The sequence below is a fragment of the Arachis duranensis genome, chromosome 10, assembly GCF_000817695.3.
Source record: "Arachis duranensis cultivar V14167 chromosome 10, aradu.V14167.gnm2.J7QH, whole genome shotgun sequence".
Classification (NCBI taxonomy): Eukaryota; Viridiplantae; Streptophyta; class Magnoliopsida; order Fabales; family Fabaceae; genus Arachis; species Arachis duranensis.
This window is the reverse complement of record NC_029781.3, coordinates 3,793,187-3,811,775: the sequence shown is the minus strand read 5'-3', so window position 1 is coordinate 3,811,775 and position 18,589 is coordinate 3,793,187. Positions and strand designations below refer to the sequence as shown.

The 18,589-nt window shown below is 33.9% G+C and overlaps 1 protein-coding gene across 1 annotated transcript; it reads left to right on the top strand.

Annotated features, from left to right (window-relative positions):
- Window positions 1-13,212: 13,212 nt before the first annotated feature.
- On the top strand, window positions 13,213-13,903 carry LOC107468765 (zinc finger protein CONSTANS-LIKE 4). Its single transcript, XM_016088129.3, has one exon. The coding sequence runs from the start codon at window positions 13,316-13,318 to the stop codon at window positions 13,781-13,783; it is 468 nt and encodes a 155-aa protein (XP_015943615.1). The 5' UTR covers window positions 13,213-13,315; the 3' UTR covers window positions 13,784-13,903.
- Window positions 13,904-18,589: the final 4,686 nt, after the last annotated feature.

Sequence of the window (18,589 nt, the reverse complement as noted above, 5' to 3'; positions counted from 1 at the left end):
TAAATATGATGTATATAAATAATGAAATATTAATGTTTATGAATTTTGAAATCATTACACGTGTCAAGTTTTTAAAATAAAATTTTTGTATATGACATTATTTTTATATATAGTGTTTCTTAGAAAAATAATTCTGATTAAGTATTCAATTTAACTGTGCATACTACTCATTTATTATTATTATTATTTGTCTTTGAAGAAAATGGCAAAGATATATAATGAAGATGTATGCCTTGCGGATAGTGCAAGTTCGCACACCATTCTCAAAAGTGATATATATTTTACCCATCTTGTGCCAAAAGAAGAATATGTTAATACTATTATTGGCTCAAGCAATGTGATTGAAGGCTCCGGAAGAACTATAATTTTGTTCTCCGAAGGAACAAAATTCATAATAAATAATGCACTATTGTCTACCAAGTATCTAAGAAACTTGTTGAGCTTTAAAGATATTCGCCGAAATAGATATCATATTGAGACTATGAATGAGGGAAGTCATGAGTACTTATGTATTCACAACTCATGATTCAAATAAAAAGGTTATACTAGAAAAGTTACCCTCACATTCATCTGGGTTATATTATACCAAGATTAGTGCAATTGAATCACATGCCATTGTAAACCAGAAGTTTACTAACCCAAATGAATTCATAACTTGGCACGACCGATTGGGTCATCCGGGAACAACCATGATGCGAAGAATTATTGAAATCTCTCATGGACATTCACTAAAGAACCAGAAGATTCTTAAATCTAGTGAATTTTGTTGTGTTGCATGTTCTCAATGGAAGTTAATTTTAAGGCCATCACCATTAAAGATTAGATTTGAGTCTCCTGAATTCCTAGAAAGAATTCAAGGCGATATATGTGGACTAATTCATCCATCATGTGGATCTTTTAGATATTTTATGGTCCAAATAGACGCATCTTCGAGATTGTCACATGTGTGCTTATTGTCTTTTCGCAACCTGGTGTTTGCGAGATTACTGGCTCAAATTATTTGATTAAAAGCACAATTTCCAGAAAATCCAATCAAAGCAATTCGTCTTGACAATGCTGGTGAATTTACTTCCCAAGTTTTTTATGCTTAGTGTATGACTAATAGAATAAGTGTTGAACATCCAGTAGCTCATGTTCACACACAAAATGGGTTAGTAGAATCACCTATTAAACGCCTCCAATTAATTGCTAGACCCTTACTTATGAGAACAAATCTCCCAACCTCGGTTTGGGGGCATGCTATTTTACATGCAGCAGCACTTATTCGTTTGAGGCCAACGAGTTACCATCAGTTCTCTCCTATGCAATTAGCTTTTGGCCAGTAGCCAAATGTTTCCCATTTAAGAATATTCGGGTGTGCGATATATGTTCCCATTGAACGACCTAATCGCACCAAAAGAAAATTGGGGATATATGTTCGATATGATTCTCCCTCTATAGTGAGGTATCTTGAGATACAAACGTGAGATGTATTTAAAGTCTGATTTGTGGATTGTCATTTTGATGAATCAAAATTTCCAATATTAGGGGGAGAGAACAAGCTTTCTGAAAAGGAACTTAATTGGAATGCATCATCGTTGATGCATTTAGATCCTCGATCAGGGCAATGTGAACTAGAAGTTCAAAAGATTATATATTTGCAAAAAATAGCAAAGAAATTGCTTGATGCATTTTCCAATACAAAGAGGATAACCAAATCCTATATACTAGCAAAAAATGCCCCAATTCGAATTGATGTCCCAGTTGGACAAATTGCCACCGAAAAAAAATACACGCCAGAAGAGTGGCAGACCTGTCGGTTCTAAAGACAAAAATCCTCGAAAGAGAAAAGAGGTAAATACTATTCTTGTTGAAAAAGATATAGTAAAGACACCTGCAGTTGTCCAAAATTCTAATATAATTTTAACGCCAGAAGACGTTCAGGTACCTGAAAATTGTGAAAATGACGAGATCTCGATAAATTATGTCTTTACAGGAGAGAAATAGGATCGAAATAAGACAATTATCAATGAAATATTTGCATATAATGTGACATTGAATATCATGCATGAAAATAAGGATCTTGAGCCAAGATCAGTCGAAGAATGACGACAAAAAAATGGTTGGCCAAAATGGGAAGAAGCCATGAAGGCTGAATTAGACTCACTTGCAAAACGTGAAGTCTTTGGACCTATAGTCCGTACACCTGAAGATGTAAAACCTGTTGGATACCGATGGGTATTTGTGAGAAAACGAAATGAGAAAAATGAAGTTGTGCGCTACAAAGCTCGACTTGTGGCACAAGGTTTTTCACAAAGGCCCGGTATACATTATAAAGAAATGTATTCCCCTGTAGTGGATGCGATAACATTGCGTTATTTGGTTAGTTTATCTGCATATCATAAACTGCATATGTATTTAATGGATGTGGTAACAGCCTATTTATATGGCTCATTAGATCGGGATATCTATATGAAAGTGCCTGAAGGACTAAAGATATCTAAATCATCCAATGAATATTTGCAAGGGTTATACTTAGTCAAATTACAAAGATCTTTATATGGTCTAAAGTAATCTGGACGAATGTGGTATAATAATCTTATTGAGTATTTGGCCAAAAATGGATTCAAGAATGATGATATCTGCACATGTGTTTTCATAAAGAAATCTGCATCTGGATTCATTATAATTGCTGTGTATATTGATGGTTTAAATATCATTGGAACTCCTGAAGAGATTCCAACTATTATAAAAACTCTAAAAGAAGAGTTTGAGATGAAAGATCTTGGAAAGACTAAATTTTGTCTCGGCCTGCAGATCGAGCATATAAAAAATAGAATCTTTATTCATCCAACAACATACACAGAAAAGATCTTGACGAGATTTTACATGGATAAGTCACATCCATTAAGTACTCCAATGATTGTAAGATCTTTGGATGTGGAAAAGAATCAATTACATCCTAAAGAAGAGAATGAAGATATCCTTTGTGTCATTGGAGCGCTAATGTATCTTGCTAATAATACACGACCTGACATATCATTTGCGGTGAATTTACTAGCAAGGTATAGTTCCTCTCCAACCAGAAGGCATTGGAGTGGAATCAAACAAATCTTTCGATATCTTCAGGGAACGGTTGATATGGGATTGTTTTATCCATATGGATCCAAGTCACAATTAGTTGGCTATGCAGATGTTGGATACTTGTCTGATCCACATAAAGGTAGATCTTAAACAGGATATCTATTCAGATATGGTGGTACAACTATATCATGGAAGTCCACGAAACAGACAATTACAGCAATATCCTCTAATCATGCTGAAATACTAGCAATTCATGAAGCAAGTCGCGGGTGTTTTTAGCTCAGGAGTTTGATTCAATATATTCCGTCATCATATGGGCTAATTGAGCATAAGATAGCTCCAACTGTCCTGTTTGAAGATAATACAGCTTGCATTGCTCAACTTAAAGGCGGATACATCAAAAGTGATAGAACAAAGCATATTTCTCCCAAATTCGTCTTCACTCATTATCTTCAAAATCAAGGGACAATTGATGTCCAACAGATCCGCTCAATCCTTTGAAAGATTGGTGCATAAGATTGGGATGTGCCGGTTTCAAGATATTAAATGATGTCAACAAGAGGGGGAGACTGTACTCTTTTTTCCTTGGTCAAGTTTTTTCCATTGGGTTTTCTTGACAAGGTTTTTAATAAGGCAGTCCCCATCACAAAGGATTTTGTACTCTTTTTCCTTCACTAAAGTTTTTTTTCCCATTGGATTTTTCTTTAATAAGGTTTTAACGAGGCATAATCCTAAATGGACATCTAAGGGGGAGTGTTGTGATAAGATTATTTACGTGGATGTCCATTTATGATGAGAGGTTCAGTATTCTCAAGGAAAAATACATTTAATAAGAATTTGAAAAAGCTATCTAATGTACGTATATAAGTAGAGGCTTAAGCCTCTGACAGTTACACACAGCTATAATAAAAGCAAATACTTTTTCTCTCTCTCTCTTTCTTATATGCACTACAATATAAAACACTTCTTTACTTTCTCTCTTCACATAATACTAATATAATATTAATATATTATCTTTATAGTAGTATAATCGTCTTGATAAATACTGATAGTAGTATTTTCTATTTATACTTTATTTTATTATCTCTCCTTTATTTATTTTACAACAGTAAATTAGATATTAGAAGTATTATTAATTAATTAACGAGCTGTCTGCTGGTTGCGTTGTACAAGTGTAATTAGTTTGTCATATATTTCTTATATAATATATTATTAGTAAACTATGTCAACGGAGGGTTCTGCTAGGGTTTCGACGGAGGAGGTGGATCTGGTTCAATGGAGTATGAAGAAGGTCAAGTCTTGTGAGGCTTTAGACCTAAATCGACAAGGAGACAAGGTGGATCTAGATCAAGACAATCCTCATAAAACAGATGGCAAGTCAAAAATCTCGTATAAAGAGAGCCTTCTCTTGTCCCCAAGCGTCTTGTTAGATGATATGTCCACTCATGGCAACGACACTGGCGAGGATCGACCTAATTTGGAAGACCAATGGTATAGGGAGGAGGAAGATCTGAGCAATAAGCCCTTCGACCCATGCCCTACTATCCTAGTGTCCAAGGAAGAGTTTGAAAATTGGTGCAAACCTTGGAAGAATGCTCTGATCGTTAAAGTTCTAGGCAAGAGAGTAGCCCTTGGCTTCATCGAGCAGCAGCTGCAGCGTGACTGGGCACAAAAAGGGAAGATTAGTGTGATTGACATGGACCGAGACTACTATCTGGTGCATATTGCTGAGGAAGATGAATACTCCCATGCTCTTATAGGAGGACCATGGATGATCGCAGGACACTATCTTATTGTTCAAAGATGGAGACCTTTCTTTCTAGTGTCTGAGAACCATGTGAGGAAGATTGCGGCTTGGATTCGCATCCCAACCTTCCTATTGAGCTATACAACCACCGCTTCTTGTGGAGGGTAGGATCTACTATTGGGAATATGCTGAAAATTGATCGAGCTACTTCTATATATTCGAGAGAAAAATTTACGAGGATTTGCGTCGAGATTGACTTGTCAAAGAAATTAATGCCTAGAATTTCTGTCCTTGGAAGCATGCTTAATATTGAATACGAAGGGTTGCATCTCATTTGTTTCTCCTGTGAAAAATATGGCCATAAGGTGGAGCAGTGCAGTGAAGATGGTGGGTATAAGTCGGATCAACCGGCGGTGGAGATGGCAGGCGAGAAGGAGAGAGCGACGGTGGTGAGGGAAAGGGCTGATGTCAGCACGGGCAAGGTGGATCGGAAAACACCGGCTAATTAGGAACACATTGATGACTATATCGTGCAACGGAAAAATCAGAATCCCCCTAATTTTGGCCCCTGGATGATGGTAAGGAGGTACCAAAGAAGGAAACAGGAGAAAATCTCGAGGGAGAATAAAAAACAAATTCAGACATTTAGTGCCATTTCTAATAAGGAAAGAAAAGGCAGTACAAAGAACACCTTTAATGAAGGAGGATCCAGGTTTAATGTTTTATATGAAGAAAGAGATGATGAGATGTAGGAAAATTTGCAACCGGAAGAGGCCATGCATACTGGGCCCGAAATTGTGGTTTTACTGGGCCCATTAACCAGGCCCCTGACCGAGCTCCTATCTCCAATTCCTCCCAAGCATAATGGGAGCATTGTTGGGCCGTCGCATCAAACCCGAAAACAATCTAACAATGAGGAGGCATCTAAAGTTGTTATAAGGAAACCCAGAGCGAGTAAGAATCCGCAGGGACCAAAAAGGCTGCTGTCCTGAAGATTGGGCCTATGCTAAAAAAAAAGGTTTCAAGTCCAAACAGAAAATGGTGGACAAGGGATCATTATCCTTAGGGGTTGCTTTTCAATAGAATGGAAAACGCAACTTTTTCTTCTTCCAAGAACACAGATCGATAGCTCATGGAAGGGGTTATTCTTGATAGGATGAGGGAAGTCACGAAACAGCAATGGGAAGACTACCAGTCTGCGAAAAACTCTAACAGAGTCCCTGAGGCCAATGTGAACCACAATCCCCTTTTAACCCAGGCCATTCTGTACCCTGAAACCCCTATGTTGACGGTGGAGGACGAAGATGGTAGAGGGACTTCAAGCGAGCAATCGGACACAGGTAAGGAGGGACATAAGAAGTCCACCAAGGGTAAGGAATCGATGTTCCATGCAGAAGCTTCCGAGGATATGGGGGGCAGCGCTTAGTCCTTCTAGTTGAGGTACCTTTGGTCTTGAATGGCCATCTTTTTTGTTTGGGTTCTCATGAATATTGTAGCATGGAACTGTAGAGGAGTTGAGGGTAAGGATTTTTTTGCTCTTATTAGAGATATGAAAAAGGACCTTGATATGAATTTTGTCATATTGCTGGAAACCCATATTAGCGGTGTTCGGAGAGAGAGGGTTAGAAATAGACTTGGTCTAAATGGTAACTTTGTGGTGAAGGCTAGAAGGCAGTCAGGAAGTATTTGGTGTATGTGGGATTCTAACCTTTGTAAGGTGGAGGTGCGGAGCCATAATTTTCAAACTGTCCACATGAAGATAAAGGATAGGAATGCGAATCATTGGTTACTTACAGCCGTTTATGGGAGCCCGAATAGGGGTTTTAGGAAATCTCTCTGGGAGGATCTTTGCAATATCGGTAGGGAAGTTAACATTCCTTGGTGCGTTATAGGCGATTTTAACGCCATTCTAAATGATCATGAACGGAGTGGGGGCTATGTTACGACATAGCAGGGCTTGCCCCGACTTCAATGCTTGCTTGTCTAATTGTGGCTTAATTGATCTTGTGTAATCGGACTGTCCGTATACTTGGAAAAGAAGATCTCTGGTGGAAAGACTTGATAGGGGATCGCTAATCCTGATTGGCTAATCACCTTCCCAGGGACTTCCACCCAGCACTTGCCAAGCCTGAAGTCTGATCATTCTCCTCTCCTTATTCGTCTTTCCTCTCAGGCCTCTCCTAATAAGGGAAGAAGGCCTTTTAGATTTTTGGCCGACCGGTTGGACCACCCTGACTTCGATAATCTCGTTAACAGAGGTTGAAACCTTCAGGGGAACTGGAATACGTGTATGTGGAAGATTTTCAGCAGGTGTTAAAAGATTGGAATCATAATGTCTTTGGCAATATTCAATGCAGAAAATCAAAGATTTTGAGGAGGTTTCAAGGCATTAAAAATAATCTCACTATGAACCTGAACTTTTATCTGGAGAAACTGCAGAGGGATCTTTGGGAGGAATATGAGGAGATCATGGCCCAAGAGGAATTGCTTTGGTTTCAAAAATCTCGTTGTAATTGGTTAGAGTTTGGGGACCATAACACCAAGTTTTTCCATGGCTCAACTATGGCCCGCAAAAGGAGGAATCAGATTGAGACTTTGCAGGATGACAATGGGTATTGGGTGCATGACCGCTCAACCCTGGAAAGAATGGCAACTAGCTTCTATAGCCGGTTGTACACCAAGGATGCTCCAAACACTCCTTTTATTTTGAAAAACTGCTTCCCACCTCTTGATACAGATGACCTTGCAAGCATTGGTAGTAACATCTCCCAGATGAAAATAAAGAGCATTCTGTTCTATATGGGGAGGCTTAAGGCCCCAGGAAAAGATGGAATCCAGGCTATTTTCTATCAGAAGAAATGCGAGAGTGTAGGAACGGACCTGTGCAGACTGGTTGAACGAATTTTCAGCAGACCCTTGAAGGTCTGGGATATTAATGAGACCCTTATCACTCTCATTCCGAAGGTCGAGCCTATAGTTTTCCTGAAGCAAATGCATCCTATCTCTTTATGCAATGTCTCCTATAAAAGTCATTACTAAAATTTTATCTAGAAAACTGAGAAGAATCATGGAAAAAGTGGTAAAGCTGACTCAAAGCAGCTTTGTCCCAAGAAGGCATACCTTGGACAATATTATTATCACCCAGGAAGTCATTAACTCCATGCGGAGTAGAAAAGGCAAGAAAGATTGGATGGTGATCAAGATCAACTTAGAGAAGACTTATGACAAGCTGAAGTGGAGCTTTATCAAGGATACCTTACAGGACATTAGTCTTCGAGAGCATATGGTGAACATTATTTATGCTTGTATTTCGACTGCTATGATGAGGGTTTTACGGAATGAAGAAGCTTTAGAGGAGTTCGCCCCCTCTAGAGGCATTTGACAGGGGGGCCCTCTCTCTCCTTGTTCGTTCTCTGTATTGAGCGCCTATCTCACCTTATCAATATGGAAGTGGAGATGGATGTATGGAAACCTATTAAACTGTGTAAGGAGGGTCCTGTCCTCTCACACCTATGCTTTGCAGATGACCTTATCCTCTTTGCAGAAGCTTCAGTTGGGCAGGCTGGGATTATTGATAAAGTGTTAACTGCCTTCTGTGATAGCTTTGGCCAAAAAGTGAATAAGGAGAAGACACATATGTTCTTCTCAAAAAACGTTGGTCACACTGTTAAGCATGATATTAGGTGGGTCCTTCAATTCTCTATCAAGCAGAACTTGGATAAATATCTGGGAGTTACGATCCTCCACTCCAGAGTCAGAAAGAATACTTATGATGATATCGTGATCAAGCTCCAATCGTGCTTGAACAATTGGAAGGCCTCTTCCCTCTCCTTGACAGGGAGATCAACCCTGGTGAAATCTGTGCTTACTTTCTTACCTAGTTACACTATGCAAACTATTTTTCTGCCTGTATCTACTTGTAATATCATAGATTCTAAATGTAGGAACTTCCTATGGGAGAAAACAAAGAATGTCAAAAAGGTCCACCTTGTTAGCTGGAAGAAAGTTAATATGCCTAAAGCAAAAGGCAGCTTGGGCATCCAGCATGCAAGAAGCTTAAACCATACTTTTATGATGAAGGTTGGGTGGGGTTTGGTTGAGAAAGGAGATAGTGTTTGGGCTAAGGTGCTGAGGACTAAATACAAATGCAGTAATGACATCATTCCACACATAAGGAGAAGACATAAGGATTCAAACTTATGGAAGGAGGTATGTTCAGATTGGAAGGATGTTGAGAGGAACACGTCTTAGCGTATAGGAGATGGTGCAAGCATAAACTTTTAGAACCATAATTGGGTGGCAAAAGTAGGGCATTTGGACTAATACACAAAAAAGGTAATTAGTCCCAATAATTATAAATGGATGTTGAATTATTTCCTCCTTGCAAGTGATTGGGACTTGAAAAAGCTTCATGAATGGATCCTAGAGGATTAGGTTTCTAAAATTGCTACTATGGCCCCCCATCCCCGGGGAAGAATGCGGATCAGGCTGCCTAGGAACCTAGTGCAGATTGAACGTTTACTGTGAAATCAGCTTATGAAGCTTTGAATAGGGACTCCACTGAAATGGTCGCGTGTTTCGGTATATTTAGGATTGGAAAGGGCCTGAGAGGATTAGAATCTTTATGTGGTTACTGGCTAATGATGCTCTTCTTACTAATCACAACTGAAGACGGAGAAACATGTCAAGTGAAGCAGGTTATCCGAGATGCAATACTAATGAGAAAACTGCCTTGCATACGATCAGGGATTGCCCTACAGCAAGGTTAGTTTGGCGAGCTCCTCTCCCCCATCAGAAAAATCAACACTTCTTCAACTTGGATATTCGTGATTGGATATGCTCGAACCTGGAGGTTAAGGACTCATGGTCCATTACTATCGGCGTTGGAGTTTCTTCCCTTTGGTATTTCCAAAACAAGTTTGTTTTTTAAGGTTCTTTCACTATGCCAAAAGATGTCACTATCTCTATTATGGTTCGCGCCAAAGAGATTTCAAACTAGTGCCGAAGAAAAGTCATTCCAAACTCGATTAATACCAATTCAAAGTCGTTCATTAGATGACTCTCTCCTGATGGGAGTGCTATTAAAATAAATGTGGATGGTTCGGTCTTTGCTCAGACAAATAATACTGCGTGTGGGGACATTTTCAGAGATTTGATGGGAACTTGCTTCATGAGTTTCACCTATAATCTGAGAAATTGCTCGATCATGCACGCCGAGCTTTGGGCTATTATCAAAGATCTCCAAATTGCAGTAGTTAATAAGATGAATGATGTGATTATAGAATCGGATTCGCAAATGGCCATTAAACTTGTCCGAGAAGGATGTCTCCTGTCGCACCTGTGCTACTCTCTACTGTAAGACATTAATATTTTGGTCCGGCGAATTCATCATGTGAGTATGAGCCACACCCTCCATAAAGCAAACTTTTGTACGGACATCATGCTCAAGAAGGGACACCAACTTAAAATTGGTTTGCATTTGTTTGATCATCATATTCCTGAGCCCTATTTGCCTATGTTATTTGATTGTGTGGGGTCTTACAGGCTTAGAAGCTCTGGATAGCCAGATTTATTATCTGTTTCCTGGATCCCTGACCCCGCTCACCAAAAAAAAGAAATTAGAAGTAAAGTGTTTAGTATTTTTGTTCAATATATTCTTTCACATTTCTTCTCACTAGGAAATTATTCGTTAAGGCTATTGATGAATTTTTAGAATGTAGGGTATATTTAATTTAATTTAGTTATCATGCAATCTAATGAATCCAATATATGTAACACTTCTATAGTTGAAAGTTGGAACCCATGATTATGAAATGTGACTAGCTCCAAACATTTATTTTGTTCCTTAGCTTGTTTTATTTGATACCACTATACACCATCGCACATGGCTACTACTAGAATCTTAGGATGGAAAATCTGATGCGGTCAAACCTATTCGATCATATTCCCTATTGCATTTTCACTTTAAGTGTAAGGCTATTAATTTCTCATTTCTTTTTTTCCCTTTCTTTCTTTGTTTTCGCAGCCACTCTGTTGTTTGTTTCTCTTTGTATAATTTTGATGAGTTGCAAAAAAAAATAAAATAAGAAAAAATCAATTCGTGTCTTATATTAGCTTCTACTGAATTTCTGTTTTCAGTAACGAAAATTATCAAGATGAATGTTGCAAATTGAGATAACATATGCTGTTGCATGGGCTCACTGCAAACAAATAAAAAGTCTAGCAGGCAAACATATTTTAGTAATTTTAATAAAAAATTGATTAATATAAACATCAAATTATCTTAAATAAATAAATATAATTATAAATAGAATTAATTTATGTGTACAAATTCTGATAAATATAAATATAAATATAAATTATGTGTTTTATATGTATAAATTTTTGTAAATATAAATATAAATTATTGTTGGTTAAATATTAATCTTAAACAATAATATTTATTAATCATATATATAGCATTGCTGGGAAGTAATGAAAAAACAATAAGATAAGGGGAGAGTATAGAATATATTTTATTTTTTAATTTATTTTGAGTAATACTACATTTTCTTAAATATTGTTTATTTGTTAGTATAAAAGGGTTCATAATATGGTGTAATTATGTGTGGCTAATGTTAAACCAATAAATACTACAATAGCAAGTGCTTTGGATATGTTTGGTTGAAAAGTAAACGATACTGAAGTCCAATGATCTATGTTGAAAAGATATGAAGCTCTAAACCAAAACCAGCGAAGGAAGCCCACAGAAAATGGATTATTGACACGTGTCTAGTTTGACATGCTTCTTCCAAATTAATGCCATCTTATCTGATGTGGCGAGATTAATAGGTAAGACACTTGAATAATTTCACCTAATCCCCTCTAAAAAAATGCTACAATACAGAGAGACATTAATATCAAGATTTTTGTGGTCAGGCTAAGAAAAAGAAAAACAACAAAAAAAAAGTGACTGTGAACTAGAATTGAAGCAAGAGTTTCCTAGACCTGATGCAGTTGCACAGTGAAACATCCAATTGAGGCCACGAAATTCAAACGTGGATGCTAAAATCACTAGAAATGGAAATAAAAATCATCACCAATGCGTTGAAACTAAACGAGAAACAAACTTGTTTGACTTCATGTCATTGACAACCCGTATAGCTTCACCAACATGATCAAAGTAATTTTTCCGGCAATATCTCTAAACTAATGGATAAATAAAATATAATAATTTTCGTACTCGAAGCGAAATCACAATCTAAAAAGGTGAAGATAGAAAATTTTAACTTTGTCAAATATAGAACTAGATTAGGAGGATAAAATAATCTGATGCTAAAGTCAGTAATATGCTAATTAGTAAAATAAATTTCTCATGTGTTTACTTATTGATTATTCCTCTTTTTTTTATCATGTAGAGTTATCGTTATTTTGATATTTAGTATTTATTATAGCACATTATTTATCGAAATTCAACAATTACAGAATATAGTAGCATATCCATTGTGGTACCTGCCCATTATCTCATAAGTTTAATTACGGTTTTAATTACTTGGTCTCTTTTGTTTTGAACAAATAAGACAATACTTACTTAGTTACTTTTTTTACTTTTTATAACTTTAATCATTTTCTTAAGAAAAAGTCTAGGGAGCCAATGGCCAAAGCGTACAATGTGTACAATGAAGGTTTAGGAAGTATTAGAGATATGAATATTAGTGTTACGTTGTCTTGTTAGGTTACGCTTTTGGGATGAGTGGTTTTAGAAAATGGTATTAGAGTTCTAGATCCAGAAGGTCAAGAGTTTGAACCTTGGTGAACCCAAAATTAGCTTTTTATAATGTGAGATGTTTATCAAAAGTTAAAAATTGACATTTGTTTGAGAATAGAATGAATAAAGATTAACTTAAAATAAATCTTTTTTTTCAATAGAAAACAGGAATAGAACTAGATAAAATATTAGAAAGAGGCTAAAATTATTTACATAATAAAATAAGGCTAAAATAAAATTTTAAGAAAAACTAAAGTGAAATTTATATATAATTTACATGTAAAAACTTAAAATTAGGCGATTATTACCTCTTTCTCACTATGTGGCTCCGCCCCAGATAAAAAATGTGTACTTTTTATTTAAAAATGTTTATCAACAATATCTTTAATAAATACTCCTAATAATAATTTTAGCCCCAACCAATATAGAATGGATTAAAGTGCTAAGTACATTAACTTTTAATCAAAAGTCTTGAGTTCAGTGTTGGAAAATGAAAAGTTATCTGTATTAAAAAGATTCCCATCTTTTTAATGAAATTTCATCTAAGGCAGATCTAATTAGTTGAGTTTTGATAATAGCCATGAGATTGCTACTTTAATTCCCTAATAATCTATACAAAAATGTTAATATAGTTGCAACTTGCTCTACAGTCTACACCTTTTATTTGTGTTATGAATCTTCTTTCTTTTCCATATATATAGGCACTACCTTGTCTTAACAAGATAGAAAAAAAAGTGGCAACTACTTAAAGGTTTGAGATGAGGAAGAAGTGTGAGCTGTGTAACTGTGCTGCAAACTTGTTCTGTGATTCAGATCAAGCAAGCCTTTGTTGGGAATGTGATGCAAAGGTTCACAGTGCAAACTTTCTGGTCACAAAGCATCCAAGGATTCTTCTATGCCATGTTTGTCAATCACTAACACCTTGGCATGGTTCAGGTCCCAAGTTTGTTCCCACCATGTCACTTTGCACTGATTGTGTCACCAAAAACAATGATACCTGCAACCACCAGAATGATGATGATGTAGAAAATGATGGTGTTGATGGTGGTGAGGATGAAGATGAAGATGAAGATGAAGATGAAGAAGAAGAAGAAGAAAATCAAGTGGTTCCATGGACATCATCAACATCAATGCCTCCACCACCAGTTTCCTCTTCTTCAAATAGTGCAACCACTACTTCCACCAGGTTCTCTAATGGTGCTGAAGAAGAAGCAATCTCCATCTGACTAATAAAATTCATGCCTTTTTCTACTCCTTCATGTTCATGTTCAAGTAGAGGCTCTCTGCTGTTAAGTAGTAGTATTGTTGTTATTATAACTCATAATATATGCTTTGATTTTTGTTCCTCTCTTAATATTATCTGCTTTCAATTTTCGAATAATTAAACATTATTTTAGGCTTGTCATCATGTCAAATAACAAAGATCACAAGAGGAAACGCCTTCAATGATTGATGTATTGATCTCTCAAAGTGTTTTAGAGAGTATTGCTTGTGGATTTAGCTTCTTCCAACTGCTGAAAGAGAGTGCTTATTATTATGATGATGATATTCTGATATCATATTACAGGTAAAAAAATCTTTTATTTCTTTTATGATTTTATATTCCAACAAAATTTCACCGAAAATACTAAAATAAAAGGGAGGAAAGTCTGCACCAATCAGTAATTATTCCATGTGATGTAATGATCATGAATCATTGAATCTGCTCTGCTTGAGTAGTAAATGCTGCCACCATTCAATATGTTTGGTATGATTGAAAATTCTGTAATACTACTGCATATTCTGAATATTTTCACAAATCATTGATGCTGGTTTTCTATTTGGTGTCATATATACAAACCATACAAGTAATAATTATATATGCATTTTTGTTCACATTATATAGCCTACTACTTACATAGTTACTTTTTTGAATTTTGTGTTTATAATTTGGTGTTTAATTTATATTTTATGATAAAGTTTAAATATTTAATAATTATTTATTTTTATATTTTTAAAATTAAATATTAATTTTTAATTCATTTTAATAAATTAGACAAATATTTTTAGACAATATAATAATGACCAAAATTTTTATGCTGCTATTTATATATCAAGCTAAAATATGCAGACAAAGTTAGAAAAAAAATCACTGTTCAAAATTTCAGTCAAGGGTAATTACTACTCTAGTTGTTGTGCATCTTGTATAGGTTGTCCCACTGACCCACCTATGACTATATCCAAATCCATAAAATCATAATTGCCACAAGTTCTTGATCTTTCTCTTGTTTTTATCCAACTGCTTGATTTGAAAATATTATTGAACCCTTGGGGGGTTTTCTCCTTTTTCTTTCTTTTTTCGACTGTGCAAATATTTATATTAGAAATTATTTGTGGTAAGCAGTTTTTAGTAATTTTGATTAGTATTTAGTCAACACAAATGTTAAGTTATTTTTAATAGATAAATTTTATTAATTTGTATGTATAAATTCTAAAAAATATAAATATAAATTATGTTAATTTATGTATGCAAAATTTGATACATATAAATGCAAATTATTAATTTTTTGTGTGTAAATCTTTGTTAATGTGGATACAAATTATTACCAATCAAATACTAATTTAAAATAATAATATTTATTAGTCATATAGCATTGTTTTATTTGTATTTAAATTCTCTATATGACACTATTTATTCTTATTTTCTTGTTTTATAAATTTTGAATTGTCACAATCGTAGAGCATTGAACTTGAGGTGCTGAGAAAAAGTTGCCAATTTGCATTAAATATGCAAGTTTCATTTATTAGCTAAGAAGTTAATCAATACATGATGGCTTCAACTCCTGTTTAATTTGATGTTATTTAGGAGACATGATTCTCCTTGAACCTGAAATATGAGAGGCTGCGAGCAATAATGAATATCTTTCAAAATTGCATGCTACAAATTTATGGGCTTATGGCTGGAGGCTATCTTTCTGGACACTAAAAAACAATCACAGATTATCAAACCTTTGAAGCATGCGATGATATTGCCAAGAATCTTTTCCAACGTTTATAAAATCAAAGAATTTGTATAGATAATATACACATTCGATTGTCCACTTTTTAATTTAGATTTGGAAGGGAAAATAATGTAGACAGGGGCGGAGCTAGGTACAAGCAAAGGGGGGCAATGGCCCCCCCTAATTTTAATTTTTTACATGTAAATTATATATAAATTTCAGTTTAGCCCCCTCTTAAAATTTTATTTTAGTCTTATTTTATTGTGTAAATATTTTTTGCCCCCCTCCAATATTTTTTCTAACTCCGCCCCTGAATGTAGGATGCAGTTATGGAATATATAAGTGTTTTAGATGTTGAACAAAAATCGGAACGTCCGATTTTTTGGTACACAAATCGAAAAATCCGATTACTTTCCAAAATTTAAATTTTTTTCATATTAATTGGACTATTCGATTAATAAGTTTAATTTTTTTTATAAAGAAATTGGATGGTCGGATTTTTTCATCCCTTATTTTATAAAAAATTGTCTCACATCTATATCTAACACTCACATTCTCCACAATAATTCACAGTACAAACATGCTTCTCGTATAAAAAAATGAGCCTTCGATTGTCACCTGATACTAAAAAAATCTGATAATCACAAAGAAGTGTATAATATAATATTAATTGAAAAAAAAAAAAGAAGAAAGAACAACCACCTGTCATGTGATTCATTCACAAGTATGGAATGAGTTTTGAACCTGGGAAGAGGCATGTGGGGCCAAACAAATCCGACAGGCCCACGTGGCTTGTGAAAGCATAATGAATCAAGTATAGTATTTTATAAGTTGCAAGTTGAGCATGGATGGTGCAGTCACAATTCACAAAGAATGTTAAACTAAATCTAATAAGGAGAAGGGTTTGGCAACAAGATTTGAAGGAATCAAGGAAAGGAAGAAGAGGATGAAGGGTAGGGTAGGTACTTTTGTGGCTGTCATTGTTTGCTTTACCTAAAATTTACCACCACGGACATGAGAGAGAGAGAGAGAGAGAGAGATTACTTTTTGTGTTGTGTGATTATTCCTTGGATTCTATAAGCTCCAAAACCGTTGGTGTTTCTGACTCGTCTTGTGATTGTACTATTTTTGTGAACCATAGTGGGATGAAAGTAGAAAGATATTCTGATTTCTACATCAATGGCTGTGGCCTTATCTTCAAATTATAGCCACTACACTCCTTCCCTTTGCTACTCACTACTCACACAAGTCAAAAGTTTTGCATCTTGTGTTTCTGCTTTAATACACGCGGGTTATGCTAAGTAACCAATAATATTTTTGAACAATATGAATAATTATTAATTAAATTAAAATATACTACAGTCTCAAATTATCTATCTAAATTTTAATATTAAAATAATCATCTGCACACCTAGTGAAATGAACATCCGATATATCAAGTGTTTATAATTTTATATTATTTAATATTTTCATTATCTACCTATACATTTCCAATAATACACTAAGGGTGGAAACTAAATCCTAACTAATTTTATATTTGTTATATGTAGATTAAAATTAATTATTAATATAAAATACACATTATAAATATTATTTTAAAACATATAAAATAAATTATTAAAATATCAATGAAAAAATAAATTGAAATATGTCATGCATGTATATTACACGATAGTTGGCAGAATCTAACAATGGCCTACAAGGCTACAACCTTTTTTTTTTCTCAAAATAGTTTATTTCTACCAGCATTTCAGCATCGATCTATCTATTTATAATATATAAAAGTAGATACTAACTATCTTTTTTTGTTAATGATATCACATTAGCAATTCTAATGATTTGACAAAAAATTAAATACCAACCAATCATTATTTAATAAAATATTTTTAAAAATTAAAACAAAAAACTTTTATCTATTATTATTCAATTGAAATATCAAGTACCAATTAAATGTAATAAATATACATTAAAAGTGTCATAATAATGATAATTATAAAAAATTTCAGTTACAAATATTCAAATTCTACAACTTATAGATATTAAGACTCTTATTACTCTTTATTTTTTAATCTCTTATATTAATTGTCAAAGATTTCTTAAATTTAATATAATATTTTTATATATTTTTCATTCTCATTCATTCATTTTTCTAATTATTTACAAAAAAAAACGCAAGAGGTAGGAAATTAGAATTTCAAGGGTTAATGAATGATAGGAAATTTAAAAAAATATTTTAATATGCAAACATATAAATAAAATGCAAACAAATAAAAAAATAAAAAAATATTTTTTTATAAACAAATATTATATAAAATAAAATATAATTGATGACAAGACATAACATTTGTATGACATGGTTGTTGAAAGAATAAATGAAAATGACATTACTTCAACGTAAAAATATAATTTTTTTAAAACTAATTAATAATTTTTTTTTATTTTTTAGTGTGTTTGAAAACTTTTTAATAATAAAAGTAAAAACACTAGAAAAATAAAAAAATATCTTTTTTGAGAAGCTGTAATTTAGTGCTTGTTTGGGCGCCATTATTTTGTTAAAAAAATATTTTCATTAACAAGATCTTTTTTCAATAAAAAATATATTTTTTTATTTTTTAGTGTGTTTGACAAATTTCTAGTAGTAAAAGTAAAAGTACTAGAAAAATAAAAAAATCTTTTTTAAAAAGTTGTAATTTACATATTTTTTAAAAGATCTTTTTTCATGAAAAAAAGGTTTTTCATGTAATAACTAAACAAAAAAATATTTTTATATTATTATACCCAAACATAATTGATAGATAAAAAGATCTTTTTGTATGAGATATCCAAACATAAAATTACTTTTATTTTTTCATAAGATCTTTTAAAAAAAATAACTCAAAAAAAGATTTTTTCTTAGAAACTCACCCAAACAAACCCTTACATCTTTTTTAAAAGATCTTTTTTCTTTAAAAAAAAAGATATTTTTCATGTAATAAATAAACAAAAAATACTTTTATATTATTATACCCAAACATAATTGATAAATAAAAAAATTATTTTCATAAAATATCC